Here is a 26,675-nt window from a genome sequence, read left to right as displayed (position 1 = left end):
GTGTATAAAGAGACCTGATTTAAGTATTTAGTAAAGCAACAGCCTGTGTGCTGGATTGGACGGAGTAGAGCAATCATAGAACAATAGAGTACTGTTCAGTAATAGAGAGAAGGATGTGAAGCACACAAAACTATATTTGTATCTACTTAACCATAAATAACCTCTATAAAACACCACTGTTCAATAATAATGAACTTTCTAGAGAAAACACACTAATGAGTTGAAGGTAAAAGAAAAGAATATAAAAAAACGTTTGGTATAATTCATGAGTTACAATTATTTAAGGCTTCGATTTCAATCTGATGAATACCGAAATAAAATGCTAAAATATCTGTTTAACATTACGGAAGGTTCTCAACTTACAGACCTAATAGGTTCCAAGAAGCTGTTTTGTAAGTCGAACTTTTGTTACACTTTGGCCTAGGGTAGGCCTAACCTGCCTCTCATGCCTACAGTTACCAGCTACAAAAGTCAAGAAATAGTCCCGTTTTATATGACATGAAATATCAGGTTATTGCAAATGTTGTATTGCTTACTGTATTGAATTATATAATATTGTTTTATTGGAGTATTTTTTATTTCATCTTTTATTTTCAGTTGGATTTGTGTTTGTATCTCCAAAGGTTTGTAAAGTGAGGACCTTCTTATATGCTCTATAAACATACTCTCAATGGCAATTACATAAAAGACCATTGCTAAAATTGTGCATGATCATCATCAGAATCTTGTAAAAGATTGGCAGTACGGAGTGGTAGAGAAGACGCTTGGGACGACCTCAATCTGGACTGAAGGTGCTCTACTTGGACTTCTAAGTTTTCAACAGACTCCTGCAACTCGTCATTAGTTCGCTGCAATTTCCTGAAATTGGATAAAAAGGTATTTAAAATTAGAAAACCTCTATTTTTTTGGGGGGGGAAAGAGTTTTTATAAACATAAAAGCAGTTTAAGAGGTTCTACGGAGTCACAGTTCTAGATCCTCCGGAGGTCGCTTAGTTACGGGAGAAAGGTGAGCATTTGAAAGCACTATGCGTGTATATAGATAGATTGCAGTCTTGTTAATTTGAACTTCTTCTTAAATCTAGAATTCTAGTCAGTACAGACCGAATCTGAGTTAGGAGGAGATTTATCAAGGTTCTAAATATTTGAAAAAATACAGTATACAGGAAAAAATATAGTCGGGAAAATATTGCATAGACAAGACTAACTTGAAATACAAAAATGCACAAATATAAAAGCACATTACAGCAATACAGTATATAGTAAACTAAATAAATAAAAGGCCTTAAATATATTTTATGAAGAGTATAGTGGAATAATGAGCAGAACAACATAGGTAAATAGATAGGTATTGAAGCTAAAAAATTTGCGGTTCAAAAATGTGAAGGCGTCCAAAAAAAAAAAATACAAATATACAAACACACATTGCCACAAACATTAAAAGAATTTCACTTTCCTTTTTATACAATGCATATCATTGTTGCGTTGTTGAAGGTGTCGCTTGAGAGCTAGGACGATAGAGAGGAATTTGTAAACAAGAGACTTAGTTAGGGTTTAATTCATTACATTATTTAGTGTTTGCAAGGAATATTCTTTAAAGAAAATCAAACATTTTGGTTCTGGTTCTACACCCAAGGACATGATACTCAATTATCAAAATTTGTCAAGAAAACTCTATGGCCATCATATACTATAACAATTATATTAGAAATAGGCTATGTATTTCTATTGCTGAAATAAAATGTGTTATGCCATCTCCAAAGCAGTGTCATTAGATTACTGAAACAGATTTCCTAACTTTAATGATACTAAGATGTGAATCATTTTGCTATACAAGATAGGAAATGTTTCCCTTATATAAGCTATTTTCTTTAGTTTTTATAAGCAGCAGCTTGGTCACATGCCCCAGTTAGTAATAATACTTACATTTTTATATATACTAAAGAATCCTATACCATCAGAAATTTCCTAGCCAGAAAATATTCATTAAAATATAATTCTCTCTTAAGTACATCATTTAACCTAGTAGGGGCAAACTATGCTTTATTTCACTATTATTATTAAAAGCATTTAAGTATACATTTATACTTGATTCTCAAGTGATATCGGTCTCGTCTGACTACGTTTCAAAGTTACGACATCTTCGCAAAGAAAATGCATTTCAATTGGACACTTGCCTTATTGTTGCGAGTGGCTGGACTTGCTCATGTATCTGTGACAGACTGATACAGTATCTCATTTTGTCAGTAGATATAAAATGGAATATACCATGTACAAGCATCTCTTAGTTACCAATGCTATGCCATTCTAGAATGTTGTGTCCTCTGTGCTTGTGCGTATACTTTTCTGGATTGCCCTTTCTATGTTTTTATGGTAAATTTTTCCTGTTACTCTTTGGTCTTCATCATAGCTTCCAAATATAAGGCAAAAGATGATGGCAGTTCATCAAAATAAAGGAAAGCTATCACCAAAGAATTGAAATTAAACAGAAGAAGAATAAATGCCAATTACTCAAACTTAGCCGTTTAACTGTCCCGGCAATAATCAAGGATAAAGATCATATCCACAATCACATAATGGATATATTATTATGAAATACTGTACAGAGATTACGAAGCATTGGAGTTCTGCGTGAGTTTATGTTGGTGTATCAAGGTGAAAATCAATCAGGTCATTTGAAAGGATTGACAACCTGTCCTCTGGAATTCAACTAGAAGGCTTGGGTGACATTTCAGGTGTTCAAAAACTAGTTCACCAACATTTTAGGCAAATTGATGCTAGTGTTCGACAATATCCCTGGTCACTCTACCCACCTCAATGACTTTGTGTGGTTCACCATACAATTAAATGTAACAGTGAAGATTACTGCTGATTATTATAGTTTTTTGTAATTCTGGTGTTTTCTTATAGGTTTGTTTGATAATTTAACAAATTTCAATGCACCTATAAAATATATAAGTAAAACTTATCAAACACCATGCACAAGTGTTTCTCAAAGTACCAATTCTTCATTTTTTGGTTTTCAAATTCAAATAAAATGGTATGAAGAAAAAAAGATGGAATAACTCTTGATAATAGTTATACTTCACTTAAATGTAAGCTGATCAATGAATCAGTCCTTGCCAGGCACTATTGGCAATAACATTCGAACTGGGGGCGAAAAGAAATGATGAAATTTGGGTTTATTCAAGATCCCGGTTGTGACCCAGATCCACAGCTCTTTGTATTGTGTTCTGGAAGACACTTTCAATCAAAACACACAGATTTAGCAAAGAAACTGTTTGAATATTTTCAAAGAATGCATGGAAACATGCAAAAGCAAGTAGGTGCTTAAAAAAAATGTATTCAAGATAAGTCATTATTGAAGACTTCCTATCTGATAACAGTTCAACGGGACTCACAGCCACAGACATTTTTTTGTTGTTGATATCACACAAGCAAGAAGATCCCAGGAATGCCATTATAGAGGTGGGGGGTGTAATAGATCTATTTGCAATAAACATTACGATATAAATTTAAGCGCGAATAAAAAAGAAACGGACATGGCAGACAATAGATGGACATTAAGAATAATAAAATGGGTCATAAACAGACGTGAGTAGAATGTATTTCCTTCATCACTGCCACTTTTCTTTAGTTTTTTAATCTTCCGCTTGGCCTGCTAGTACCGAAGACATCTCTTTTTTTCTTTTTTTAAATCGTCCAAAGAGGCTTGTTTCTGCCTGCTTCTTAAAATTTTCCTGAAATGAAAAGGCAAACAATATATAAATATTCAAGTGCACGACATGATAATTTTTTCTGGGTGTCTTTTCTACAAGAGCCACCATTTTATAGTAGCCATCGAGACACTTCTTAATTTTTGCCATTGTCAGTGGGTCATCCTCCTCCCCCTCGCTGCTAGAGAACTGTTCCTGAACTTATGCTCAGTTGCATGACCTCTAACTCCTTCAGGTCATTCGTCGTAAGTTCCATTTGGTGCTTCTTGAGAAGCTCATTAATGTCGTCCTCATCAACTTCCAGACCCCTGGGCATCCCGAATCTAACAATCTCAGCAAGCTCATGTTGAGCAACAGGTGCAGGATCATCAAGTTTTTTGTCTTTGGCTTCAGCTAGGCCTACGTGGAAGCCCTCGAAGTCTCGTGCGGAGAAAGCATCAGGCCACATCTTCTTCCATGAAGAGTTTGAGGTGTGCTTCAAAACCTCCCGCCAAGCTAGATCAATGAGTCTATGGTAAATCACATCGAAATGCTCCTTCTAAAATTCACGTTGGCTGTCATTGATTTTGAAACATCTCTTGAATTCCATGGGCTGGAGGAGTGGGGTGGTGTTAGGAGTCTCTGACACCAGCAGGGGCTTCACCTTACAATCCCCACTGACATTTGCAAAGTGTGCAAGGGTAAACCTGTGCATCATAGGCTTATGCCAGGGTAGCTTCTTTACTTCTGCCATGATGTACAGCCAACGAGGCGTTTTCTTCCAAAAAAAAAAAAAAACCTCAATTTTGTCACAGTTGAAACGTGCTGGGGACTTAATGGAGTCAACTCGTTGAATGTCTTAAGAAAGGCTTCAGCCGCTTTCATGTTCGAGCTTGCAGCCTTCCGATTTCCTTGTCCTTAATTCAAGCAAGCAGCAGTCTCTCATCATAGACGTGGCACCTCTTGCTGGAGAAAACAGTCACGCCCTTAGAAGGTGTTGCTGCTTTGATGGCTTCCCTCTGTTTAAGGGTGGTTCCTATGGCCGATGGATTCCGGCTATATTCCATAGCGATACCACTCAACAACCGCATGCCAGCCTTAGCCTCATACTTCTTGATTATCTCAAGCTTTGTCTCCATAGAAAGCATCCTCTTCTTATTTCCCTGCATATCAGCAACTTTCTTGGGACCCGTTGCTAATAACGTACGAGTTGAATAACGCAACACGATACAGTTCAGTAACTACAGTAAAAACACGAAAGCAAAATCACAAACACGAATTCAACGTGAACGCTAGCACTGCAGAAACGAAATGATGCATGATGGAATAGATACAGACCAATAGGAGAACAGGATTGTACGACAACAAGCATCAGAGTAGGGAGATGGTGGCGAGTTTACAGTTGGCAACGTGCGAATTTTAAAATTAGTCTTGTCGGCGGTTGGGCAAATGTCGTACTGTACCTCGTTTTGTAGCATTAAACATCTTTTGCAATATGAGTTGGGAAAATCTTCGTATCTCATTTCACATCATAAAATTTTTGTATGCAGAAGCTTTCGTACCAAGATATATCACTGTACCTGTTCACTGAGGCCCCTAGCATGTATTTAACAAATTGATTGGAAAATAACTGTAGGTTTTGTACAAATATTGTGTAATTGTAAAAGAATTTAATTTTTCTATTCATAAATTCACAACTTGTAGCCATGTTTTACAACTTGCAGAAAAGATCCCATAACCAAATTTACATTAGCTATACTTAAAGTTTAGTACAGTTTCATCCTGTCTTTGCTAAACCGGCAATTTCAGTATCTTGGTGTTATCTTACTTCTTAATATGTTAGGAATATTTGACTGCCAATTATAAATTAAGAAGCTATGTGTATATAGTTACAAATGAAATACTGTACAGTATACAAGATTATATAGTATTAAATATGTCACAATAAATTGATATAGTTAAGGAGTGTAATTTAATTGGTTATTTAGTTGGTCTTCAATTATTTTCCGTGCTTAGAGTTCAAACTTTTTTTTTATCTAATTGAATATAAATATGCAAACAGAAAAAAAGTGAGGGAAAATGAATTACGAGTGATTTTTGACACTAAAATTATCTCGGAAAACATTGCTATAGTTCAAGGTTGTTTTTAACTCCATTTTTTGGGCTCAGGCCATGTCGTCCTGATGGAAGTTCCTTTAGTGTAGCTTCCTAGGGTATATTTGACTACAGTGATATTCCCAGAGAACTTTACCTTAAGGTCTCCAGAATTCTAACTCCTGGCACAAATATCCCTAACTTTCCTTTTAGGGATATCGCATAATATCAGAGGACGTATTCTTGACACGCCACATAGCTATCTTCACCCCGAATAGCGTTTACGCTTCGAGGGGGAAAAGTGGCAAGAAAACGAAAGGGGAGCTGTTATAAGGTACCTCTACTCCATTACTGTTTGAGTCTCTAGATGACGTCATATCCATCCACTATCTTTATTCCTTTCATAGTAGCGCCATTGCTCGGTGATTTTCCTGTGCTCTCTCGTTATTTTGGAAGTTTTTTGGATTAATCATGCTTTCTCCAGCCTCATCTGCCTCTGGAAAGTTGAGTATTGATCTTTACATTGTATAAATGTAAGCTCTTGTCTTATTTTAATATGAATTAAAGTTAAATTAATGTTGCAACAGCTGGTGCCTAAGCCGGAGGCATCATGGGCGCTGTCGTTCGTAATGCATGAGTCATTTAGTTAGCCAGAACGACCTTACCGGTTTTAATAGCTTAATTATCTTTAGCTATTTAGCCTTTATTGCTAGGAATTCTTTATATTATGCCGATAGTACTGATATCAGCTTCGGCGATTTAGGTAACCGAACCATGTTTACCCTAGGCTTCCTAGCTTAGGCGTTCAGTTTTAGTACTTTCATGCATGATATAATAGATTTTCCTAGTGTTATAATTTTAATGAAGCCTTAGGCATATTTTATACATATAAGATAAATTATTAGCATAAATTTTCCTCTTCCAATATAGTATATGAGAGTTTCGGTGATTTAGGTAATCGATCCTCACTGCCACTAGGCTACTAGCCTAGTGGCTTTAGTATACTTTCATACATGTTCCCTGATTACCCTTATGTGTCGTGTTTATTGATACAGACGGAGATAGATATCTCCTAATCCATTAATAAAACGACACTTATCTCCTATGGAGATTTAAGGGCAATCTCTTCTCTCCTCTGAGTTAGCCTAGGCTATAACCCTAGTCTATCGTGCTTTGAGTTGTCATTCATGCATGATTAGGCTAAGGTTTTCTGTCCTTTCCCTGTAACTGCAGAGCCAGGTTTTTGGGTTTTGGTCAGAACCTCAGAGTAATTAGTCTGTTGCCGGTGGCTGGCTGACAGGGTGAATAGCATTCCCCTGCTGGACTAGGCTACCGGCATAGGAGGCTAGACCTCCTTAGACCACACTTGAAGGTTTTATATATGATACCTTCTCCCTGTGGTCTAGCTGACTAGTCCGGACCCTAGGCTGAAGAATAGAATTCTTCTACTGCCTAGGCGACTCCAGCACTAGATCTCTGTTCCTCAACTGTTTAGGGGTGGCGGCGAGGGTGCTGCCGGCCCCTTTACTGTATTAATCGACCCTAGGCTTGCGAATAGAATTCTCCTGCCTCATGGGTTGGCTTTAATACTGGAACAGAGTTCGTTAGGTGAGGTAGGACTGGCAACCTACTGGCTCCTCCCACACTCTACAGGACCTTCCCCCTCCCCAATCTGTCCTTTAGTGATGGCCTAGCCATCACAAACTCTTGGCTATCGTCCTACAATCGAGCCGATTGCTGGCAGGTTGTGGGGATGGCTCGGGTTTCTGTACGTGGTCGTGCAGTCACTCAACTCTCCAGGGGAGTTGGGCCGGCTGCCGGCAGAAGATCCCTTATCTGTAGAGTGTTCTTCAGTCCTCTCTTGGACTGCCCTTCATAAACTGTGCCGGCAGAGACTGGCAATAGTTGTGGATGGGTGGAAGCCTGAATGATACATTCTCCCCTTCCATTTGAACACTCATTCTGGAAGAAGGTTGTAAGGCAGAGCTCTTACACCATCCTTCGATCCATGCTTTTTTTCTCTCTCTCTATTAGCTGGTACCACTGGGTTCTACCCTGCCGGCAGCTCTAGCTAGCTGCCGACAACGGGAGAGGTTGTTGACCGCTGTGTATAAATACCTATTGCCGGCTGGCATGGAATGCCAACAACCGGTGATCCGGCAGCCGGAGAACTGCCGGCCTATATTACAGTCAACTATATATCGACTGAACTATACCCTGGTGCTAGCCTGCTGGCTGGAACTACAGTAAATGATTATACAGTAGCCAGTATATTTGCAATATAGATCATATTGCAAACAGAAAACTACAGTATAGATTATACAGTAGCCAAAATTTTCCAACATACCCTGTGTTGTCATGCGCAGCCTATTGTTGAGACCATATAATACAAAGAAAGTAAATTCTTTCTATGCGCTAATTAGTGATCACTGATAACAATCCCCAATCTTAAACCCTCTGGAAGCTGGTGTTAAGTTAAACTTACCTATCCTTACAGGATAGAGATCTTCCGATGGGATCTTCAAAATAGAATGACCCATGGTTTTAATTTTGAGGGAGGTCACAGCAATTGGATGGGCAGAAAACACATGTATGTGTCTTTCCTATTTCATTTCTAGCTTATCTATCTTAAGCTACATGCAAAAGGCAAAATATTTATTATAATACAAATACTTTATCCTGTGTGATGAATCACCGTATACTCATTGTATTTTCCTCTCTTTACAAGAGGACCAACCCAAGTGCAAGAGCGTTTTCTGCAACGTACGAAGTAAGAACTTCTGCGGCCATGAGGTGTGCAGGACGCATGCACGCTGTTCCATCACCAAGGGGACTCTGAAGTATTGGGACCCTCAGGTATGTAATATCTGTAAAACCTTGGTTACGGAGGCTTTCGATGACCTCCAGTCAGTGGAGTCAAGGGATGCAGCAAGGGAGAAGCTGCGTAAATGGGTCTGCGGTTTTCAAAAGAACACCACGGGACCTTATCTTCCAAGCGAGAAGATGCGGGCCTTTTTTTCCCCAGGGCATCTAAAGATGCGGTTATCCCTCAGCCTCACCCAGAGAACCCTTGCGTCCAGATACCAGTAGAGTCTGATGTCTCGGACGCGATGAAGGACATCCAGCTAGACGACAGGATGTCAGAAGTGTCAGAGGACACTGAAAAGGACCTTCTTGCTGGAGGTCAGGAAGAGGAGTCGACGTTGGCTCCTGATACCGAGGAAGAAGAGGTCGAGTCAGTATCAGTCTCATCGGTTCCTGCCCCCAAAAACAGTTCCCTCAACATCGTCTGCTCCCCTATCTGATGACATAGGGAAGACTCTGTCTTCCATTATGACGTTGGTGCAGCAGATCCAGAAGCAGAATGCTGAAAAGCTGCGTTAAGGTTAGAGATACGCCAACTTGCAGCATCCCGTGGGTCTCAAAGGAGACTCAACGTGAAGGAACTTCCTTCATGTTCGGATGTGAATCCGTGGAGGCATGCAGAGTACATGCCTATGACGACTGGGAAGATTTATATTTCCGAGAAGCTGGGTTCAGTCCCCATCGAAGATGTGGAATTCTGGGCCAGCTTAGAGGCTTACCCAGACTGTTTTGTCCGTCTGAAGGCAGAGCCGGCATCAAAGGAGGAAACGGAGCCAAAAGAGGTCATAGTTTTTGACCATGCTAAAGCACAAGCTTTACTGTCAAGCACCTTGAAGAAGAGGGCCTTCACTAACTCAAAGGTGCCGGCTCTCAGCAAGAAGCACCCGTCCTTTGTTGCATCATCTTCCCGTGCCTTCCCCTTTATGGAAAAAGGGTACAAGGCAGCCCTAAAGGCGATTGAAGCAGGGAAACCTTGTCCTACACTCGACGAATGTAAACCGTTGTCTCTAGCTCTACCTTTGGACCAGAAAGACTGGAAGGACGTGCATCTTACCTTCTCAGTCAGCAAGTTGGAGTCATATATTGCTGGACGTCAGTTCGGGGAGGATCTCTCCAAGTTGACCGAGTTTCTCCTGCGCAGGGAGCAGGAAACTAAAGAATGACTTGCCGTCTCTATGTCTCTCCAGACTATCTTGGAGACAATGGCAAGCGACCCCCAGAACCCAGATATGTTTATGGTTGTGGAAAAAACTCATCTGGCTACTGTGACCAAGGACCTGTATGGCTTTATTAAAGCCAGAAGGGCTTGTAGGGAGTTCATGTTCGCTTCGGCTGCGGTGAGACACGAACCTAGGAAACTAATTTCGTCCAGTATCTGGGGAAAGGACCTCTTCCCGAGTGAAGTGGTCAAGGAAGTAGTCGACAAGGCCGCCACGGAGAATAGAAACCTTCTCCAGAAGTGGGGCTTGTCACTGAAGAGGAAGTCTTCCCTGGATAAGGGTCCCCAACCTAAGAGGAAGACAAAGGGGCCAAGGGTGCCCTCTCGCCCTGCCAAACAACAGCATCAACAACTTCCCGCGACCGCGGTGCCCCAGGTGGTAGCACAACCTCCTCCTACCTACCAGTTGGTACCCCAGCAGTTGGCGACACAGTCACCAGCCTTTACTCCAGCCTTTGAGAGGCAGTCTACTACCTTTTGGCCGAAAGCCAAAAGAACATATAGAGGTTCCTCTAGACGCCCCTCAAAAGGCATAGGCAACAGAGGAGGACACGGTCAAGGAGGCAAGTCCTCCGGTCAGCAGCAAAAGTGAGATGCTTCCGGTAGGAGGAAGACTCTACTTATTTCGGGATCGCTGGACCTTCGATTCCTGGGCCCACAGCCTAATCAAGAACGGACTGGGGTGGAGCTGGAATGTAGCTCCACCATCATTCCTTCAATTCTTCCAACACTCGAACCCTGTTCTGGAGGAATACATTCGAGAACTCTTGAGCAAAAGAGTGGTAAAGAGGGCAAAGTCCATCAAATTCCAAGGAAGGCTGTTTTGTGTTCCCAAGAAGGACTCAGACAAACTCAGAGTCATTCTGGACTTGTCGCCACTCAACAAGTTCATAGTAAACTACAAGTTCAGGATGTTAACCCTTCAACACATAAGGACCCTGTTGCCCAAGAAGGCATATACAGTCTCAATAGACATGGCATATGCCTATTGGCATATCCCAATCAATCGCCAAATTTCCTCCTACCTAGGATTCAGGCTTCAGAAGAAACAATATTTCTTCAGAGCCATTCCCTTCGGGCTAAACATAGCCCCCAGGATCTTCACGAAGCTTGCAAACGCAGTCGTTCATCAACTACGCCTAAAGGGTGTTCAGGTAATGGCTTACCTGGACAATTGGCTGGTGTGGGCAGCATCCAAGACAGAGTGCATGCAAGCTTCCAAAGTAGTGATGCAGTTCCTGGAACATCTGGAATTCAAGATCAATGTCAAAAAGTCTCGACTTTCTCCAGCTCAGAAGTTTCAATGGCTTGGAATTCACTGGAACTTACAGTCACACTGCCTCTCCATTCCGTCAAAGAAGAGGAGAGAGATAGCGGGATCTGTCAAGAGACTTCTGAAATCCGATCGGATATCAAGACGCCAACAAGAGAGAGTGCTGGGCTCCCTTCAGTTCGCATCAGTGACAGACCCGGTGCTAAGAGCACAATTAAAGGATGCAACAGGAGTCTGGAGAAGATGCGCATCAAACGCTCGAAGAGATCTAAGAAGACCAATACCGACTCGTCTACGATCACTTCTCAAGCCGTGGTCGGAGGCCAAGCACCTGAGGAAATCGGTGCTCTTATAACCACCTCCACCTTCAGTCATCATCCACACAGACGCATCAAAGGAAGGATGGGAAGGCCACTCTCACCAACGGAAAATCCCTTGGTCCTCTCTGTTCAAGACCTTCCACATCAATATTCTGGAAGCCATGGCAGTTTTCCTTACACTGAAGAAACTGGCTCCTCGCTGCTCGACCCACATACGTCTGGTTCTGGACAGTGAGGGGATAGTTTGATGTCTGAATTGACAAGGCTTGAGATCACCCCAAATCAACCAAGTGATGTTGGCCATCTTCCGTTTGACGGAAAAGAGGAGATGGCACTTAGCAGTTCACCTCCAAGGGTTCTGCATTGTGACAACGGACGCTCTATCCAGGTTCAAGCCGATAGAGTCAGAATGGTCCCTAGATGCAGGATCGTTCTCCTTCATCTTACGACAAGTCCCAGAACTGCTAATCGACCTCTTCGCAACGAGCGACAAGAAACTACCTCGTTACGTGGCCCCATACGAGGACCCTCTAGCGGAAGTAGTGGACACATGTCCCTCGATTGGAACAGATGGTCCAGGATTTACCTGTTCCCTCCACCCAATCTTCTACTGAAAGTCCTCAACAAACTGAGATCCTTTCGAGGAACCGCAGCCATAGTGGCCCACAAGTGGCCGAACAGCATCTGGTTACCTCTAGTATTAGAACTGTGGTTGAGACTGGTTCCGTTGCCGGACCCAGTTCTGACACAACAAGTGCAGAAGTCGACTGTCTTCGCTTCACCACAGAAAACCCGGAACCTTCATCTCATGATTTTCTCTCCTTAGCAGTTAAGAAAAGATTCAGGATTTCAAGAGACAGTACAAACTAAGAAGTCCAAATCTACCAGAAGACAATATAAGTCATCTTGGAAGAAATGGGTTGTATTTGTCAAGGCAAAGAATCCAAAAGAAATCTCAACAGATTTCTGTTTATCCTTCTTTATTCATTTCCATGAACAAGGTTTAGCAGCCAACATGATATCAACGTTTAAATCTGCCTTGACTAGATCCTTACTGTACGCCTTCCAAGTAGACTTCTCTAATGAAATCTTTAACAAGATTCCTAAGGCCTGTGATAGACTCAGACCTGCAGCACCCCCAAGGCCCATCTCATGGTCCTTGGATAAAGTTCTTCACTTTGCATCAACACTGAAAAATGAGAACTGCTCTCTGAAAGATTTGACCCAAAAAGTTATATTCCTATTTGCACTAGCCTCGGGGGCCAGAGTTAGTGAAATAGTGGCCCTGTCCAGAGATGAGGGCCATATTCAGTTCACAGAAAGGGAGAACTGAATCTTTTCCCTGATCCAACGTTTCTCGCTAAGAACGAGCTACCCACCAAAAGGTGGGGTCCCTGGAGAATCTGCCCTCTGAAGGAAGATGTCTATGTCCAGTAGAGTGTCTAAAGGTCTATCTTCATAGAACTTCAGACTTCGGGGAAGGACAGCTCTTTAAAGGAGAAATATCAGGTTCAAATTTGTCTCTAAAACAACTAAGGGCGAAGATCACCTACTTCATTCGTAGAGTGGATCCCGACAGTACACCCGCAGGTCACGATCCGGGAAAAATTGCTTCGTCTCTGAATTTTTTCCAATATATGGATTTTGAATTTCTTCGCTCGTATACTGGATGGAAGTCATCCAGTGTTTTTCAAACACTATGTGAAGCAGGTACAAGAGATCAAGAGGTTGGTGGTGGCGGCAGGTAGTGTACTAAAACCTGTTGCTTAATACTGCGAGAAACAGTGAATCAATTGGGACTGTTATGTGCAGGGTGTGCGTGTTGACTGTTGACAGTACAACAAGTTAAGTGATATGTCACCATGGTGACATTACGGACTGTTCCAAATAATACAGGTGAAATAAGCATAAAGAATAGCACGTGTGCCATGTGTCCTTTAAACAAGTGTGAACAGACAGTAATGACAGAAATTTAGAATAGAAAATTTCTGAATTTTCATTTCTGAATTTTCATTTTAGTGGCAAATAGTGGTTTCTTTTCTGATGAAAAAAATAAGATACTTGTCTGTCTTTGCTTACAACTCACCCAAGATGCCTTTGATGGGATGCTGACTTATACAAATGATTGTTTCTACTTGGATACAAACTTGTATCCCCTGTATGCCCAGGGGAGGTGTCAGTTACTCATGCATACAATTTTTGGTTTTCGAATACAAACTCTCATTGTGAAGGTATACGATGAGACTGGTATACCCGTTTGGTTGCTAGGCTATTCATATGAAATATGCAATTCTCGAGACTTTTCCAGAGTCTGACAAGACACTTCCCTGTAGGGGAAATGATGTATAACGGTAACATCATATGTCTCTAGGTCTCAGTGACCAAGGAAATTCTGTCTTGAGGTTAAGGCACAAATAGTAAATCCACAGATTCATTAATGCTCTGGTGAACTTCCATCAAGACGACATGGCCTGAGCCCAAAAAACAGATTTTGAGCGAAGCGAAAAATCTATTTTTGGGCGAGATAGCCTTGTCGTCCTGATGGACCCGCCCTGCTTTTATTAAAAAAGGGCTGAAAGGATCCCTCCCAATACTACTGTATCTGTAGCACCTCGCTAACGCTATAAGGAATAAAGATGGCGGACGGATATGACGTCATCTAGAGACTCAAACAGTAATGGAGGAGAAGGTACCTTATAATGGCTCCCATTTCGTTTTCTTTCCACTTTTCCCCTTCGAAGCGTAAACGCTATTCAGGGTGAAGATAGCTATGTGGCATGTCAAGAATACGTCCTCTGATATTATGCGATATCCCTAAAAGGAAAAGTTAGGGATATTCGCTCCAGGAGTTAGAATTCTGGAGACCTTAAGGTAAAATTCTCTGGGAATATCACTGTGTCAAATATACCATAGGAAGTTACACTAAAGGAATTTCCATCAGGACGACATGGCTATCTCACCCAAAAATGGATTTTTCGCTTTGCTCAAAATCCCTTTTTTATTATCCTTTAGCAGTAATAATTTTTCTTGAAAACAATTTTAAGCTATGTAAAATAATTCTAATGTACTTTTAATAAGAACCTTCCAAAATTAATTCTATACAATTTACTTTTAATAAGGACCTTCCAAAATTGATTCTATATAATGTATTTTAACGGGGACCTTCCAAAATTCTATATAATGTACTTTTAACAAGGACCTTCCAAAATTGATATTATATTATGTACTTTTAATAAGGACCTTCCAAAATTAATTCTAGATTATCTACTTTTAATAAGGACATTCCAACATTAATTCTATATAATGTACTTTTAACAAGGACCTTCCAAAACTGATATTATATAATGTACTTTTAATAAGGACCTTCCAAAATTAATTCTAGATTATCTACTTTTAATAAGGACATTCCAACATTACAGTAATTCTATATACAGTAATGTACTTTTAATAAGGACGTTCCAAAATTCAGACTGATCAATTTCAACACTTGAACCATAAATTCTAATCCAATATGAATCAGACCACAAGATGAAAAAGGTTTATTTTAAACAGCAACTACAAAACTGTATCAAATAAACTTAACCTTGATATTGAATTAACGGATTTTGAGTGAAGCGAAAAATCTATTTTTGGGTGAGATAGCCATGTCGTCCTCATGGAAGTTCCTTTAGGGTAGCTTCCTTGGGTATATTTGACTACGGTGATATTCCCAGAGAATTTTACCTTAAGGTGTCCAGAATTCTAACTCCTGGAACGAATCTCCCTAAATAAATCTAAATGGGATATTGCATAATATCAGAGTACGTATTCTTGACACGCCACATAGCTATCTTCACCCCGAACAGAGTTAACACTTCGAGGGGTCAAAGTGGCAAGAAAACGAAAAGCGAAAATGAAAGGAGAGCCGTTAATAAGGTACCTCTCCTATCCCGTTTCGAGTGTGTACACAATGCCGCCGACGGCGCCATCTCTATTTCTTGTAGCGATACACGAGGTGCTACAGATATTGTATTATAGGGAGGGGTCCTATAGCCCTTTTTTATTAAAAGGAAGGGCGGGTACATCAGGACGACATGGCTATCTCACCCAAAAATAGATTTTTCGCTTTGCTCAAAATCCGTTTTTTGAGATCAGGCCATGTCGTCCGGATGGAAGTATACCAGAGCATTACTGTATCTGTGGATTCTCAAATCGTGTCATACCCTCAAGAAAGTATTTCCTGGTCAGCATAGACCTAGAGACCTATGATGTTACCGTCATACATCATTTCATCTAATCATAAACCATGTTAGTGCTTCCTGCCCCCTACAGAGAAGAGTCATACTCGACTCTGGAAAAGTCTCGAGGAGTACATATACCTATGGATGACGAACAGACAAGCCCGTATAGTGGTCTCACCCTATATGTTATAAAGCAAAGTTTGTATAAGAACCACCCATGTCAGTATGAAATACCAACATGTCCCTCGGAAAGTCTATTCTTATCAGTGGATTGAACAAAGGTTTGTATCTGTTTAGGAACAATATTGCATATCCACCACCATCCCTTTAGGTTACACAATCTTTCCTTCCTGAGGAAAGAATAAACCAAGAATGATTGCTTGTAGTAAGGAACAATCTTAATGACCATTCAAGTTAAAATTATCCATAGTTTTAAGTGTAATGCTAAGTACATTTCTAATAAAAGACGTGGGCGAATAAGACACAAAGTTCACTAAGAACTAGTTTATTGACAATCGATAAAATATCGGTCAATCGACATTTATAAGAATTATAAAATGTGGATGAACAAACAATTAAGCATAAAGAAAACAGTAAGACAGAAAATATTGTTTCATCTGAAAAGGAAACATATATGCGCCACTTTTGAAATCAAAATATCAATACTGTAGTTACAGTCCGTATTACTGTTCAATTACCCTGGCGTAACAAACGCTTGGCACATGTGTCCGTATTATGCTTGGTTCACCTTTATGGAAAAGTTTATAAGGACACCTTAGTGGCCTATCACTTAGTCTGTAGAAACAGTCCGTAACTACACACCCACCCGTAAATTAATCGTCCCAATTAATTTCACTGTTCCTCGCAGATTTAAACAGCAGGTCTAAGGACACTACCTGCTGCTACCACAGACCTCTTAAGTTCCTCCACTTGCTTCCTGCTTCGCATAGTGTCTAAAGAATACCCTGGATGACATCCAGCCAGTGTATGAGCGAAGATGTTCAAAATCCATATTATTAAAGAAATTTATGGAGGAGGCAACTTTTCTCGAATCATGACCTGCGGGTGTACTGTCTGGATCCGCTCTGCGAATAAAATAGGTGATTTTTGCCCTTGGTTGCTTCAGAGATAAATTTGAGCCGGAAGTTTCTCCCCTAAAGTCTGAAGTTATACGAAGATAGACCTTTAAGCACTCCACTGGACATATGAGATGCATCTTCCTTCAGAGGGCAGATTCTCCAGGGACCCCACCTGTTGGTGGGTAGCTCGTTCTTGGCGAGAAACGTAGGATCCGGAAAAAGGTTCAGATCTCCCCCATCTAAGAACTGAACATGACCTTCCTCTCTTGAGAGGGCTACTATTTCACTAATTCTGGCCCCCGAAGCGAGTGCAAACAGAAATATAACTTTTTGGGTCAAATCCTTAAAAGCACACTCCTCATTATTCATCATTGAAGCAAAATGAAGAACTTTATCCAGAGACCATGAAATGGGTTTCGGAGGTGCTGATGGTCTGAGCCTAGCACAGGCCTTCAGAATTTTGTTAAAAATATCATTAGAGAGGTCGACATGGAAGGCATATAGAATAGGTCTTGTCAAGGCAGACTTACACGTCGATATTGTATTGGCTGCTAAACCTTGTTCATGAAGGTGGATGAAGAACGATAAACAAAAATCTGTCAAGATCTTTTGTGGTTTCTTCGCCTTGACAAATGACACCCACTTCCATGATGACTCATATTGTCTTCTTGTAGATTTGGACTTATATTCTTCTAAGAAGTCTATACTGTCTCTTGATATCCCGAATCTTTTTCTCACTGCTAGGGAGAGAAAATCATGAGATGTAGGTTCCGGGTTTTCTGTGATGAAGTGAAGACAGTCGACTTCTGTACTCGCTGAGTCAATACTGGATCCGGTAGCGGCAGAAACTTCAGTCGTAGTTCTAATGCCAGAGGGAACTAAACGCTGTTCGGTAACTTGTGAGCCACTATTGCCGCTTTCCCCTTGAAGGATCTCAGTTTGTCGAGGACCTTCAAAAGAAGGTTGGGTGGAGGGAAAAGGTAAATCCTGGACCATCTGTTCCAGTCGAGGGACATAGCGTCCACTGCTTCCGCTAGAGGGTCCTCGTACGGGGACACATAACGATGTAACTTCTTGTCGTTCGTCGCAAAGAGGTCTATCTGCAGTTCCGGGACTTGACTCGAGATGAAAGAGAACGATCTTGCGTCTAGGGACCATTCTGACTCTATCGGTGTGAACCTGGATAGAGCGTCCGCTGTCACGTTGCGGAACCCTTGAAGGTGAACTGCTGACAGGTGCCATCTCTTCTTTTCCGCTAGCCAGAAAATGGCCAACATCACTTGGTTGATTTGAGGTGACCTCGACCCTTGTCGATTTAGGCATCTCACTATCACCTCGCTGTCTAGGACCAATCTTATGTGGGCCGAGTGGCGAGGAGATACTTTCTTCAGTGTAAGAAGTACTGCCATGGCTTCCAGAAAGTTGATATGAAACTTCTTGAAAAGGTTGGACCAAGTTCCTTGGACTTTCTTCCGGTGAGAATGACCTCCCCATCCCTCCTTTGAAGCGTCTGTATGAATTATAATGGAGGGGGGAGGTGGCTGAAGAAGTACCGATTTCTTCAGTTGCTTGGCTTGGACCATGGCTTGAGAAGCGTTCGCAAACGAGTCGGTAGTGGTCTCATCAGATCTCTTCGCGCGTTTGATGCATATTTTCTCCAAACTCCAGTTGCATCCTTTAGTTGTGCTCTTAGCACAGGATCTGTTACTGAGGCAAACTGTAGAGAGCCCAGCACTCTCTTCTCTTCGCGTCTTGATATCCGTTTGGATTCTAGAAGTCTCTTGACAGATCCTGCTATTACTTTCCTCTTCTTCACAGGAATGGAAAGTTGGTGGAGAAAGTCGAGACTTTTTTTATGTTGATCTTGAATCCTAGATGTTCCAGGAACTGGATCACCTTCTCGGAGGCTTGGAAGTATTCTGTCCTGGATGCTGCCCACACCAGCCAGTCGTCCAGGTAGGCCACTACTTGGATTCCCTTTAGGCGTAATTGATGGACAGCTGCGTTCGCAAGCTTCGTGAAAATCTTTGGGGCTATGTTTAGCCCGAATGGCATGGCTCTGAAGGCATAAAGTCTTCTTTGTAGCTGGAACCCTAGGTAGGAGAAGAGGTGACGATTTATTGGAACATGCCAATAAGCGTCTGACAAGTCTATAGAGACGGTGTATGCCCGTTTGGGCAGTAGGGTCCTTATGTGTTGAAGCGTCAGCATCCTGAACTTGTAGTTCACTATGAATTTGTTCAGTGGCGACAAGTCCAGAATGACTGAGTTTTTCTTTGGAACACAAAACAGCCTTCCATGGAACTTGATGGACTTTACCCTTCGTATTACTCTTTTCTCCAAGAGTTCTCGAACATATTCTTCCAGAACGGGGGTCGAGTGTTGGAAGAATTGTGGGAACGGAGGTGGAGTGCTGTACCAGCTCCAACCCAGTCCATTCTTGATTAGGCTGTGGGCCCAGGGATCGAAGGTCCAGCGATCCTCCCCTTGAATCCCCTTCCTCTTTAAGGGCGTCTAAAGGAACCTCTGGCTGCTCCTCTAGCTCTTGGACGAAAGGTCGTTGTCTGCCTTTCGAACACTGGGTTAAACGCAGGGGACTGAGTCGTCACTGCTTAAGGTACCAACTGGTATGTGGTTGGAGATTGTGCCACCAACTGAGGTACCGCGGTTGCTGGAAGTTATTGCTGCTGCTGTCTGTAAGGCTTAGCTGGCCGAGAGGATAGCCTAGGCTTCTTTGTCTTTCTCTTAGGTTGGGGACCCTCATCCGGGGAAGACTTTCTCTTAAGAGTTAGGCCCCACTTCTGGAGAAGGTTCCTATTCTCCGTGGCGGACTTATCCACTACCTCTTTGACCACTTCATTAGGGAAGAGGTCCTTACCCCATATACAAGAGGAAATCAGTTTCCTAGGTTCGTGCCTCACTGCAGCCGAGGCGAACACGAACTCTCTACAAGCTCTCCTAGCTTTGATGAAACTATAGAGATCCTTAGTTACAGTGGCCAGATGGATTTTGGCCACTACCATGAACATGTCCTGGTTCTTGGGGTCGCTTGCCATCGTCTCCAGAGTCGTCTGTAAGTACATCGATGCTGCAAGTCTCTCTTTTGTCTCTTGCTCCCTGCACAAGAGAAAATCAGACAGCTTTGGAAGGTCCTCACCGAACTGACGTCCGGCAATATCGGCCTCCAACTTCCCGGCTGAGAAGGTAAGGTGAACGTCCTTCCAATCCTTCTGGTCCATGGGCAAGGTCAGGGACAACGGCTTACACTCCTCCAAAGAGGGGCATGATTTCCCTACCTCCACCGCCTTTAAGCCAGCCTTATATCCCTTTTCCATAAAGGGAAAGGCTCTGGTAGGAGAAGCCACAAAGGAAGGATGCTTCTTACTCAAAGCTGGTATCTTTGAGTTTGTGAAACCCCTCTCATAGAGGTCGTTAGTAAGGCCTGTGCCTTACAATGGTCAAAGACTATGACCTCTTTCGGCTCCGTCTCCTCCTTTGAGGCTGGCTCCTTCCTAAGCCGGACATAGCAGTCCAGGTAAGACTCCTTGTTGGGCCAGAATTCCACTTCTTCAAAGGGAATTGAACCCAACTTCTCTGATATGACAATCTTCCCAGTTGTCATAGGCATGTGCTCGGCATACCTCCAAGGATTGGGATCCGAACACAAAGGAAGATCCTTCACGTTGAGCTTCTTCTGGGGCCCACGTAATGCTGCAAGTCTCCGCATCTCTAACTTCATTGCAGCTTCCTTCTCATCATTCTTCTTCTGCATCTGTTGAATCATTTCAACGATGGAAGAAAGAGTCCTTCCCAGATCACCTGGGATACCAGACGATATTGAGGGAATAGGTTCTGGGGCCGGAACCGATGTAGTCGACAGCTCCTCGATTTCTTCCTCCTCAGTATCAGGAGCCTGGGTCAGCTCCTCTTCCTGGCCTTCTGCCAGAAGGTCCTTTTCAGTGTACTCGGACACCTCAGACATCCTATTGTCCAGTTGGATGTCTTGTAGGGCGTCCAAGACTTCAGAATCAACCTGAATCTGAATAGTCGGGATCTCCGCGTGAGGCTGAGGAATTACTGCATCTGCACATGCCTTAGGAAAAAGATAGGCCCTCATCTTCTCGCTTGGAAGGTAGGGGGCCTGAAGCATTCTTCTGAAAACCCCTCACCCAGGTTCGTAACTTTTCCCTAGCTGCGTCCCTTGACTCCGACGACTTAGGGGTGTCAAATGCCTCGGTAATCAGGTTAGAACATATGGTACAATACCCGAGGGTCCCAATACCGGAGATCACCTTTGGAGACTGCGCATGCTGCGTGCCTCCTACACAACTCATGTCCACAGAAGTTCTTGCTGCGGACATTGCAGAACATGCTCCCGCACTAAGAATGGTCCTCCTGTAAGAGAAAAAATTCCATAAGTATCAAGTGAAGACATATCACTGGATAACTTATGAATAATATATATATATAGCTTATAACTGTTAAGCTAGAAAGAAAAGAAGGAAAGACATACTAGTATTTCCTGCCCAGCCAATTGCTGTAACCTTCCAGATATTAAAACTTTAAGGTTAAGTCTCATTCTAGAATAACCTTCATTATATTTTCCAGAGGAAATTAGGTGTAGCTCACACCATGGTTAGAGTTTTAATATACTGGATAATTAATAAAGAAAGAGCTCACTTTCTCTATCCTGTACGGTCTCAACAAAAGGCTGTACAAGTCAACACCAAGTATGTTGGAAAAACTTTAGTTACAATATATTCTATACTATAGTTTTCTCCGTGCGGTATGTACTATACTTTAAATACTGTAAAAATACTGGCTACTGTATATGATATAATGTCTGCCGGCCGGCATGTACCTTAGTCTAGTTCAAAGGTATACTACCTTCAGACTACTGGGCGGCAGATCACTGGTTCAGTATGTATGTGTGCCGGCCGGCAAATGAAAAACAACAGCACCCGGCTGCCAGCCACTAATTGTAGCGGTCGGCAAATCTTATGGTGTGCTGCCGTTGCCGGCCGGCAATGGTAGGTGATACCTATGCCGGCCGGCAGTGAAACAGAACCAAAGAACCTTCACCCGCCTGGCTGCTGGCCGCTAAGCCGGCAGCCGGGCAAGGAGTACAATACACTAACAAGAGAAACAGCATGGATGTAAGGATATAAGGTGGCACTGCCTTACAGCCTTCCATACAGAAAGAGTTAACATAAGGAAGGGGAGAATGTAATATTCAGGCTTCCTTCTATCCATCGCCTGCCAGGCTCTACCGAGACATGGATGGTAGACCAAGGGAGGTCTGGGGAGTTAGGCCTCTGCCGGCTGGCACATTATTGCCGGCCGGCAGAGGACTGAGCCAGTCCCACATCCTAACCTACTCTAGGTACAGATGTAGAACGACAGCCAAGAGTTGCAATAGCTCGGCTATTACTAAGGATAGAGGGGGGAAAGGGGAAGAGGGTCCTGCAAACTTTGTTCCAGTATAAGATTGACCCCAGAGGCTAAGAAAGCTCATCCTAGCTTAGGGTTTATCTATAGGGAGAAAGGTCAGCAATACTTGCTACCTTCCTCAATACCAAAACAAAGTTTGATGTTGCTATTCACTAGGAAATGGAGAATCTTATCCTTCAATCCAAAAACAACAACACTGGACTAGTCTGCTAGATCACCAGAAGAAGGAATCATCTCGTACAGAAACCTTCGGATGTGGTCTAGGGAGGCTAAGCCTCCTATGTCTGTACCTAACCTAGCAAAGGAATCTCATTCTCTAAGCCAGGAAGATACAAACCCCAGACTAATTACTTTGATGTCCTGCTCAAACCTGAAACCAGTCACTCTGGTTACAGGATTAAGGCAGAAACCTCCTAGTATAGTTATACCTTAATATTATTCAGTTAAAACCACTAGGATTAAGCCTAAGGCTTAATCAGAGGGAAAAAGGATTGAACTTAGTCTCCAGGGGAGAAAAGAATAACCGAGAAGTGTGCGAAAGTATACTAAAGCCCCATAGGCTACTAGCCTAGGCGCGGTGAGAATCGATTACCTAAATCACCAAAACTCTCTCGTATACAATCTTGAAAGATAATTATTCAACAATATCTTATATGTATAAATATGCCTATAGCTTCAATAAATTTAAAACACTCGGAAATCCATATATCATGCATGAAAGTATTAGGGCCAAACGCCTAGGCTACGAAGCCTAGCGTAGGCCAGGATCGGTTACCTCAATCGCCGAAACTGAATATACTAATGGCATCATATAAGGAATTCCTATTCATAAAGCTAAATAGCTAGATTTATTAAAGTATATAAACCGGGAATATCGCTCTGGCTAACTAAATGTCTCATGCATAGCGAGCGACAGCATCCAGGACGCCTCCGTTAGGCAACGGCTCTTATTTACGTTAATATCACTTTTGATTTACTGTAATTCGAAACACCAAGAGCTTACATTTATACATAATAAAATAAAGATAATACTCAACTTTCCAGAGGCAGAAGAGGCTGGAGAAAGCATCATAATGTTGAAATAAATCCAAGATTACGAGAGAATCACAAGGGAAACACCAAGTAGTAGAGCTACGCGATAAGGAATAAAGATGGCGCCGTCGGCGGCATTGTGTACACACTCGAAGCGGGATAGGAGAGGTACCTTATTAACGGCTCTCCTTTCATTCTCGCTTTTCGTTTCCTTGCCACTTTGACCCCTTGAAGTGTTAACTCTGTTCGGGGTGAAGATAGCTCTGTAGCGTGTCAAGAATACGTCCTCTGATATTATGCGATATCCCATTTAGATTTATTTGGGGATATTTGTTCCAGGAGTTAGAATTCTGGACACCTTAAGGTAAAATTCTCTGGGAATATCATGGTAGTCAAATATACCCAAGGAAGCTACCCTAAAGGAACTCCTATCAGGACGACATGGCCTGAGCCCAAAAATACATTATAGAAACCACCCAATTAGGTTTGATGTTAATTCCTCAATATGAGAGTTTTTTTTTATTTCAGATAATGTACACTGAAGTCCACAAAAATATTACACACCTTAGTGAGTATTTAATGATGCAGTCATTGCTATGACTGTCACTCCAAATTGTGGTCTCTACCATTAAAAGGCAGACCTGCAGAAGGTAAAGGTGCTCTCAGCTTTGAGAGAACCTTCCATATATGTAAAGTTTCATGAATTTTTTTTTATCCATATTAATTCACAATTTAAAATTTTTTTCTCTTTTCCACACAATGAACGACCCGGCAGGTGGAATGCTGGTGTCCCAATGCATAAAATGGAGTAGCAAGCAGTTGGCATTCAATTCTAAAGGAAAGAACAATCAGAGTTGAAAACAACGAGAGTGAAATAGCTGCCATCCAGAAGTTGAAGCCAGTTATTTTATCGTCTTAACAGTTCTGAAATTTTAGTCCTCCCGAGTTCTATTTTTATATTGTCCTCATCCGCTTGTTGATAGTATGAAAAGATTCACAAAGGGATTTCCTACTGAATGTACAATATGGAGTATGGATTGGGTGCAATGCAAAGCAAGTACAAGAATGATCAGAGGGGCATCTAGTTGGATGCACTGTGCGCATTCCTTATTGGTCAGTCAAGTTATTTTTAAACCGACATAACTAATTGTTCAAAAATAGTTGGAATAACTCGGTTGTTCTAAAATTCTTTACATTTCTTACAATTGAAATGTATAACTTATTAGGAAGAAGACAGTACAAAGAGTTGAATCTTATTGTATTAACAATATGTGAGTGCTTAAGAGGGCTTATGGGATCTTGTATGTAGTTTACAGTATTCACAAATCTTTGAAACAATTAACAGTGAGACATTTTCCGAGTAGCTGACCACTTTGAGTGGAGATTAGAGGAAGGCCTCTATAGATTAAATGATAATGGAAAGGCAATTATTTTTGTTAATGTAATAATAAAGCCTAATAAGTAAAGTTAATTAAATTTTCATCCTTGTATAAAATATCCTGAATTTTTATCATTACTACTGCTACCCTCAATTATTATCATTATTATTATCATTGATAACTAAAAGAATGTTTGTTTGATTGAAAGACGTGCACGTGTTTAGGGGTATGGCTAACGGTATGTCTGATAATTTTTTGGTGGAAGGAAAATTAGTTGTAGGAAAAGAGTGGGGGAATAGAGTAGGTGGATGTAAAAGGGAGCTAGTGAGGGTTGAAGAGCTAATAAAACCGGGGGTAAAAAGTAAATATCAAGAAAAGTTGAAAATGGCATATGCCGAAGTGAAAGTAAGAGAAACTGGTAATTTAGAGGAGGAGTGGAAGTTAGTAAAAAAAATTTTGATGGGATTGCAAGTGATGTGTGTGGCAAGAAGTTTGTTGGAGGCAGCATGAGGAAGGGCAGTGAATGGTGGAATGAAGGAGTGAAGGTAAAAGTGGAAGAGAAAAAGAGGGCTTTTGAAGAATGGCTGCCGAGTAATAGTGTAGAGAAGTATGAAAGATATAGAGAGAAAAATGTGGAAGTAAAGTGCAAGGTAAGTGAGACAAAGAGGGCCGCTGACCTGAGGTGGGGTCAGGGATTGGGTCAGTCATATGAAGAGAATAAGAAGAAGTTTTGGAAAGAAGTGAAGAGAGTAAGGAAGGCTGTTTCAGGAATTAAAGAGACAGTGAAAGATGGAAATGGAAGGTTGTTAAAAGGAGAGGAGGCAAGGAAAAGATGTGCGGAATATTTTGAAAGTTTACTGAATGTTGAGGATAATAGGGAGGCAGATATAATTGCTGTTGCAGGTGTTGAGGTGCCGGTGATGGGAGATGAGAATGAGAGAGAGATTACAAGAGAGGAAGTGAGGAGAGCACTAGATGAGACGAGAGTAGGAAAAGCATCTGGTATGGATGGTGTGAGAGCTGAGATGTTGAAGGAAGGGGGTGTGACTGTACTTGAATGGTTGGTGAGATTGTTTAATATGTGTTTTGTGTTGTCAATGATACCAGTAGATTGGGTTTGTGCATGTATTGTACCACAATATAAGGGTAAGGGAGATGCACATGAGTGTTGTAATTCAAGGGGTATTAGTTTGTTGAGTGTGGTTGGAAAAGTGTATGGTAGAGTAATGATTAATAGGATTAAGGATGAAACAGAGAATGCAATCTTAGAAGTACAGGGTGGTTTTAGAAGAGGTAGGGGTTGTATGAATCAGATTTTTACAGTAAGGCAGATATGCGAGAAATATTTAGCAAAAGGTAAGGAAGTGTATGTTGCGTTTATGGATCTGGAGAAAGCATATGATAGAGTTGGTAGAGAAGCAATGTGGAATGTGATGAGGTTATATGGAGTTGGTGGAAGGTTGTTGCAAGCAGTGAAAAGTTTCTACAAAGGTAGTAAAGCATGTGTTAGAATAGTAAATGAAGTGAGTGCTTGGTTTCCAGTGAGAGTGGGACTGAGACAGGGATGTGTGATGTTGCCGTGGTTGTTTAACTTGTATGTTGATGGAGTGGTGAGAGAGGTGAATGCTCGAGTTCTTGGGCGAGGATTGAAACTGGTAGACGAGAATGACCATGAATGGGAGGTAAATCAGTTGTTGTTTGCGGATGATACTGTACTGGTTGCAGACGCGGAAGAGAAACTTGGCCGATTAGTGACAGAATTTGGAAGGGTGTGTGAGAGAAGGAAGTTGAGAGTTAATGTGGGTAAGAGTAAGGTTATGAGATGTACGAGAAAGGAAGGTGGTGCGAGGTTGAATGTCATGTTGAATGGAGAGTTACTTGAGGAGGTAGATCAGTTTAAGTACTTGGGGTCTGTTGTTGCAGCAAATGGTGGAGTGGAAGCAGATGTACGTCAGAGAGTGAATGAAGGACGCAAAGTGTTGAGGGCAGTTAAGGGAGTAGTAAACAATGGAGGGTTGGGCATGAATGTAAAGAGAGTTCTGTATGAGAAA

General features: G+C 41.8%; 1 protein-coding gene across 3 annotated transcripts in view; it reads right to left on the bottom strand.

The window, feature by feature from the left end:
- Positions 1–240: 240 nt before the first annotated feature.
- The window catches only part of LOC137625403 (coiled-coil domain-containing protein 102A-like), a 291,278-nt gene continuing 264,843 nt past the window's right edge, over positions 241–26,675 (bottom strand). For 2 of the 3 annotated variants that reach the window (XM_068356291.1, XM_068356290.1), the window contains exon 9: positions 241–858. In XM_068356291.1, coding sequence (XP_068212392.1) covers positions 696–858 — 163 coding nt within the window. In that variant the 3' untranslated portion in view covers positions 241–695. Of the gene's footprint in view, positions 861–1,455; positions 1,506–26,675 lie in introns of all 3 variants that reach the window. The other variant, XM_068356292.1, reaches the window with a different exon arrangement.

Source organism: Palaemon carinicauda, chromosome 32 (assembly GCF_036898095.1).
Source record: "Palaemon carinicauda isolate YSFRI2023 chromosome 32, ASM3689809v2, whole genome shotgun sequence".
In the NCBI taxonomy this organism is placed as follows: Eukaryota; Metazoa; Arthropoda; class Malacostraca; order Decapoda; family Palaemonidae; genus Palaemon; species Palaemon carinicauda.
The sequence above is the reverse complement of the archived record's forward strand: the minus strand, read 5'-3'. Positions and strand labels throughout refer to the sequence as shown.